Raw genomic sequence first — 6,689 nt, 5'->3', positions numbered from 1 at the left:
TGCGCATACTCACCTCTAGACATGCATTTTGTCCAACGGCCTGGTTAGAGAGTATTTTGTAAAGGAGAAACCTTTGCACGATACGTGTCCTAGTTTGTACAAAATCTCCCACTATAGCTGTACACCACACGATGGAAAAGCTTCTTATCAACCAATGGTCAGATCGTCTTGACGGTCGTACCAACCCTTGTTGTGAGTAGAGCACAAAATCCTAGGTAGGTAAAAAGTGTGCCTTTGCCCCATGTCTAAATACCTCTACTTTCTATGAACAAAAGGTGAACAATTTTTAAATTTTTATATTAAATATCATATTTTTTCTCATTAAATTTCCTTACCATATTTATATAAACTAGATTTATTGTTCCCATATTTATATAAATACCCAATAACATAATAGTAGTAACATAAATATAGTTAAAATATTTAATCTGTAAAAAAAAATATATGATATTTAAGTGTTTAAAACTAAAAAGATAAAATATTTATGACACAAATATCCTTAATTTAATTGTCACAATAATTTTTAATCATAAATGTAAATATATTATTTATCAAGTCAATTTACGGAATCACGATTGAATTATGATAATTCAATACCAAAACATAATTCAATACAATGAAATTCTCAAAACATTGAATTTTAGTTCTTTCATATAATAAAAAACTGGTCTCAAACAAAAGGGATGCAGACTAATCAACCAGTTAGTTATCTTTGCATTCAGTCCATGAGAAAATATGTACATTTATTTATATATTTCTTCTGCTTGAGACAAAACTCATCTCCAAGTATGTAAATGAACCTTGTGGCGTTACATTCTTTCATATTCACAAACTCAACAGGTGAACACCACCTTGCCAGAATATCATTCATATCTTAAATGCCTGATTTAAGTTTTTCACTGCAGATGGATGATATAAAGGTTTCAGACCACTTTTGCTTCATAGATTCTGGGACCATAAATTCACCAACAAAAGGATTCCACATATCTCCACCAGAACCACCAAGAACCCACTTTATCTTTGATGGTGGGCAGGAAAAATCATCCATTGAGGCTTCGAATTTCTCTCCCAACTTACTATTTTTACGCAAATCAGAATGCCCCGAAAGCTAGAAAAGAGTATAGACAGACTTACATAGTCAAAACAAATATCAACTAAACTCTTGCTCTAATCTTCAGCTACAAACATAAATGAGCTCATAAACTTACTCCGGAAATATTGTGATGTGTGATTTCTTTTGACATAATTGTTTGTTCACTATATTTTGTAGGGGTGTCATCATTAACTTTAGTAGAACATGTCTCATCAGGTGCACATACATTATGGGAATCAGATTTGGTGGAAACCTGATTTTGAAGCAACCTACATTTGGTCAGGGGATCAAAGAATCAAATAAGCACTTTCAGTTGTAACTTGTAATAAAGCATACCTTACGCTTACGGGAATGCTTGAACGCATTGAGTGTCATTGTGTATTCCTTTTCTTTTTCTTCTTCTAGGTGTCTCTCAACAGCTATTAATGACCTGAATACATTTCCGGTGTTCTGGTCGACATAGTACTGCACATGTAAATCAGCATATAAATTCTATAGCTTCTGATGGTGCCATGTGCTTAATAATGAAAGAGAAGCAGAAAGCATTGAACTGACAAATGTCCAAGTCTACGTGAGTGAATCTAGTTTCTGATGGATTCATGTGCTTATTAATGATGGAACACCAGGAAAACATGAAATGCCTTCACCGACATTATACTTTCAATACATACATAAGGCAAGGAAGTCACTGAGCATAGTATTAGAGCTCAAAAGGCAATTACTTCTAGCAGGTACATAATTCACAATAAGCCCAGGACAACTGAAAAAAAGAGGCTTAACCTGAAAACATAATATACCTTACGATGCCGTGTTTTCTGAATGATCCAACCATCAGGTAGTACAAAGTTCGAGGGGCTCTCAGTAATAAGAGGAGAATGTTGGATCTGCGTAATTTCGGTAATTTAATTAGGATTTCCTGCAAAACTTAAATCATTACAAAATGAAATCCTTCCTTCATAAAAGTGGATTGACTAATGCAGAAATCTCAGAAACTTCCAAATCCAGTAAGTTCAAGTCTTTTCCCTTGTAATATGGGTGCATTAGTATTCAAAGACACTTGTGAATAAAGATACCAAGTTATAGAGCACCAACCTTCAGCCGTACAGGTTAATTATTAAAGATGCTTCAACAGTGCATGTTAGTGGCATTGAATTTTAAAAAAAATAAAGTTAAATGCATAAAAACACATGGACTTAGCTTCTTCAATTATACCAATAAGTGAAGGACCGTTATGTTAGAACAACTGGAGCTAATATGAGATTAAACACCTTTAAAAAGTTAAATTTTGACCCACTTTTTTCTTCTTTTTTTTTTTCCCAAGGAATGAATTCATTAAATCTTTTTTTTTTGAATCACCTGCTGAAGGAGATGATGAATTGCCGTATATGTGAAGAATCACCTTTATCAAACAAATAACAATCCATTTGTTGCATATAAACTTTGATGATGCTCGTCAAATATTCAAATAAATACCTTGACTGGTGCTGTGACCATGTTTGTTTCTTTAAGGTGTCTCTCAACCTCTCTTGAGGAGCGAAATTGACGTCCAGTCCCTGGCTCAACATAGTACTGCAAATGTAAATCAGCTTGTAAATTCTCTAGCATCTCATGGAGCCATATGCTTGATAATCAAAGAATATCAGGATGTATTGAATTTTTCCGCACTCATTCATCCATGTATCTATGTATAATAAACAAAGAGCATCAATATATACAACAAGATAAGTAGCTGCACAAAATTTTATTATGCTAAAAAAGTGGATTTTCCTTCAACAGAAACAGAACGCTATAAACCTTTTACAATTAATTTTTTTTTAAAAAAAGTGATGCTTCAAATTTTGGAAAGGAGAGATACCCTGTCAATACGACCAGCAGTAGCTCCGCTAGTTCTAACCTTTGTCTCAATGATCCAACCATCAGGAAGTACAAAGTTTGAAGTGCTCTCGAAGGGAATAATTTGCATCTGCAGTATTATTTAACTGAATGAATATTTTTAAGTGTTTTTAATCATAAAGTTTGAACATTTGCTTCTATAGTTTAGTGCTGTCACAGTAATAGCTGAAAATTTATCAAATAAATCTGCTAAAAGGTTAAGCCTTTCCCCTATTCTTATATTACAAGTTGAAATAAATGGACTACATTTGTTGGATTACTCCAAATTAAAAGCACCATTATGAAGCAGGGTCCCTATATCAAATCATGGATAGTATGAAAGAATCTATGCAGCTTTTCACAACAGAATAATCCTAATAGCACTCCAGCATGATATATTTCAGTACATACATTGTGTTAATTAAAAAATAAATGACCTGTAATCAAGCTGAAATCAATTACAAAAGACTTGATGTATTCGATAATACTTGAGTTCCCTATGAAACTTCCGGCCGCTTGCAAAAGCATTTATGGGAAAATAGGAACTCATATAAGTTTACTGCAGGGTGTGAACTTGAAAGGAACTGTAAAAAAGTTTTCAAGCTTCTGTTTCCTTTTTCAATATTTTATTTCCTGTTAATTCCATCGCCTTGGCCTTCTTCGCCAAATATGGCAAGAAGAATTTTAATAAGAGAAAATAAAAGGAAACGCCAACATTTTGCATTTTGACCTACAAGAAAACTTATCTGAGACAAACCCAAAAAACATAAATGTATTCTTTCATATATGTTATCTCTTTCATTTGAAACCCGTAGTAATCTCACATAAGCCAATTGACATAAGTAAACTAAAAGCCTCTTTATATTCCTCTGCTATTATTTTTAAGAGATATATAATTCAAGTTTAAGACTTACACATTTGTTGACTGATTCTTTCAATACTTTGCCTGGGGATGCATCTGTTTCTCCATACCTTAAGTATCTCTCAACTGCTACCAGCGACCGAAACACTCTTTTTGTACCGGGTTCAATGTAATACTGCACAAATTTTGGTAGGTCATATTTCCATGATAGAACCACAAAAATATATCTTCTAACTTACATAATGTTCATATTAAGAACAAGAGTACACTAAAACCCAAACACTTTTTAAGTTGTTTTTTTTTTCTTTTTCTCTTTTCTGGGACTTGAAATCGACCATCTTAGAATGCAGTTCGAAAAATGTAATATCAACTTCAAATCGTTTGCATGTTATAAAGAACCCAGTACAATAACAGTAGCAACGTAATTGTAAAACTAAAACATAATTGATCGTCTTGATTCTCAATTGAATTGGGTACCAAACAAATTACCCACACACCACCATTTCCCAGCCTTCCTTCACTCATATTTTAGCAAATAAATAAAACAAGCAAACCAATGCATGTGTTTTGTAGCAATTGCGGATAAATTCTTCATAAATAAAAAATGATAATAATAAATTACTTATTTTCTTCCCCAATTATTTTATTCAATGAAGAAAAAGACCTTGTCAATTTGATTAGGATTCTTAGGGCGAGGTTTACGCTGAACCAACCAGTCATGAGGCAGTCTGAATGAGGATGAGGCGTGGGTATTGGCGAAGAGAAGGCGGCGGCGATCGGAATGTGCGTCTGTGCATGGCCGTAGCGTTCGCAGAGGTTTCACATTTACAGCTCTAGATTTTTTCTTCATCATCCCCCCTTTCTCTCTCTTTTTATTACTTGTGAGTGGTGAGTTAAATATGTTCGGTTTGGTAATTTTTTTTCTTGTTTTTGAATAAATTTTCGGTTTGGTAATTGAATGAAATAATTGACGGATTTGAGGATAGCTAATACATGTGGGTAAGTTGAAAAATGCCTCTTTTATTAATCAATTAATCAAATTTGCCTCTAATTTTATATTTATTTGAAATATACCTCTTTTTATATGTATTGTACCTAAAATACTCTTACATAAGAGAATCACATGGAGAGTATCTTGAAGTGACAGGGGCAAAATTGGTACAATGTTTAAAAAAAGAGGTAAAAATAATAGATTTTAAAAAAGAAGGTAAAAATAAAAAAAGACAATATAAAAAGGGTATAGAGTATAATTTCCTCTAATACATATGTGTTAATTTCATGTATGTGAACTTAATCCCTAAAACTTAAATTTTAGCTCTTAACCCCTAATAAAACTTGCACTTAATCTCTAAAATTTAAATTTTAGCAGTAAAATTCTTAAAATTAGAATACGGTTGGTAATTTACAGTTTTTATCTATTTTATGTGCTAAAGTGTCATGTTAAACTGTCTATGTATACATCTACGTGAACACAGTGTATACATAGCACAATTTTATTAGCCCACGTAAAAAATTAATTTAAAATTAAAAAAAAAATTATAAGTGAAAATATATTTTTTACTAATAAAAACTGAAAAACAATTAAACTTAAAAATAAATTTAGTTTGAAGTGTATAAATTGAAAATGATAAAAATCTTAATTGGAAATCCTAATTCCTTTTCTCTTTCTTCCTCACTCGACACCCACCCTTTCTCTCTTCTCTCTGTGTTTGACCGCCGCGCTCCGATCACCCACGCCACGAGAGGACCACACATCACCGTCCTCAAGCCCAAAAAACCCCAGGGGCACACGACTCGAGATCATGGGGTTAATGCCTCCAGGTGACAGTGAAGCCATTTGTGGTTTCCACTTTTTCTATGAATGGCCGGAGACACCCTTCGTCGTTGGGCCGAGCTTGACGCTACAAGAGAGAAAGGGTCTGAGAGTGAGAGAGGGATCGAGGAACATGAGTTCTTGGGGTTCGTGGCTCATGGAGGTCAGCCATGGCCTTCATTTTGGCCTTCCTTGGACGAGGGTGGCTCCACCGAGAGAGGCAGAGAGAAAGAGAGTTTCAGCAAGGGTGAAACCGGTGAGAAGGGGAGAGAGAGATATCAAAGTTTTTGGTTTTTCTGATGGTTGTATGAAGGGAGGTGTGGTCCGTTTGGACCACCGGCGCCGACAAAGGCTCATCTCTGGTCTGGCTGTAGTAGGTAGAAGAGAGGGAGAAATAGATGAGTTAGGGTTTTTAAATTAAGGTTTTCTAATTTTCATTTTATACTATTTTTTTCTTTTCCATTTTATTAAATTAAATTTCTAATGTAAAAATAAAATGCCAACTCACATTTTAGGACCCCAAATTTTTTAATATCAATTCAAAATAATAATACAATTTCATTCAAAATAAATTTTTGTCAAAAATAATTATTTTCCCAAATTCATTCTATTTATTTTTCAATAAAAATTAACATATAATCTCTTTAATTTATTTTTTTAATTTAAAATTATCAAAAACTACATATATTTTTTTAGTTACAATTTTTTTAATTTCAATTTTTTTTTTAATTTTTAAATAATTTTTTACATTAACAAATAAAATTGTACCATGTGTACACTGTGTCTACGTAGATGTACACTTGAACAGTCTAACTTGGCACTTAACACATAAAATAGATGGAAATTGTAAATTGCTAACAGTTTCATAATTTTGGAGGTTTTACCGCCACAATTTAAGTTTTGAGAATTAAGAGTAAGTAAAGTGAAAGTATTGGGGGTTATGCCACAATTATCCCAATATATATCAATATGCTTACATGTCGGGCCATGTAAATATTAATTTTATTTAAGGTTTTTTTTTTTTAGACTTTGATAATTAAAGTGGTATG

At 32.9% G+C, this 6,689-nt stretch overlaps 1 protein-coding gene across 4 annotated transcripts; it reads right to left on the bottom strand.

Annotated features, from left to right (window-relative positions):
* Positions 1 to 520: 520 nt before the first annotated feature.
* Positions 521 to 4,754, bottom strand: LOC133035080 (methyl-CpG-binding domain-containing protein 7). 4 transcript variants are annotated; one of them, XM_061110771.1, is made up of 8 exons: positions 4,492 to 4,751; positions 3,880 to 4,002; positions 2,949 to 3,056; positions 2,567 to 2,662; positions 1,891 to 1,977; positions 1,441 to 1,558; positions 1,209 to 1,362; positions 521 to 1,108 (listed from the first exon to the last, which is right to left on the bottom strand). In XM_061110771.1, exons 1-8 carry the CDS (start codon positions 4,678 to 4,680, stop codon positions 1,015 to 1,017), a joined length of 969 nt encoding a protein of 322 aa, XP_060966754.1. In that variant the 5' UTR covers positions 4,681 to 4,751; the 3' UTR covers positions 521 to 1,014. The 4 variants fall into 4 exon arrangements, 3 of the variants coding, with proteins under 3 accessions (XP_060966754.1, XP_060966753.1, XP_060966752.1); XM_061110770.1 differs by having other exon boundaries at positions 1,209 to 1,346; positions 1,430 to 1,558; positions 2,988 to 3,056; positions 4,492 to 4,745; XM_061110769.1 differs by having other exon boundaries at positions 1,209 to 1,346; positions 1,430 to 1,558; positions 4,492 to 4,744.
* Between the last annotated feature and the right edge of the window lie 1,935 nt (positions 4,755 to 6,689).

The sequence above is a fragment of the Cannabis sativa genome, chromosome 2 (genome assembly GCF_029168945.1).
Source record: "Cannabis sativa cultivar Pink pepper isolate KNU-18-1 chromosome 2, ASM2916894v1, whole genome shotgun sequence".
NCBI classification, from domain to species: domain Eukaryota; kingdom Viridiplantae; phylum Streptophyta; class Magnoliopsida; order Rosales; family Cannabaceae; genus Cannabis; species Cannabis sativa.
The sequence above is the reverse complement of the archived record's forward strand: the minus strand, read 5'-3'. Positions and strand labels throughout refer to the sequence as shown.

Excerpts from the sequence above, each read along its gene's own strand:
- LOC133035080 (XM_061110769.1), bottom strand. The coding sequence starts at position 4,680 with ATGATGAAGAAAAAATCTAGAGCTGTAAATGTGAAACCTCTGCGAACG. Across the intron at positions 1,978-2,566 it reads TGGTCACAGCACCAGTCAAG|ATCCAACATTCTCCTCTTAT; the intron begins GTATTTATTTGA and ends GAAATTACGCAG. Across the intron at positions 1,559-1,890 it reads AGAAAACACGGCATCGTAAG|TACTATGTCGACCAGAACAC; the intron begins GTATATTATGTT and ends TTACATGTGCAG.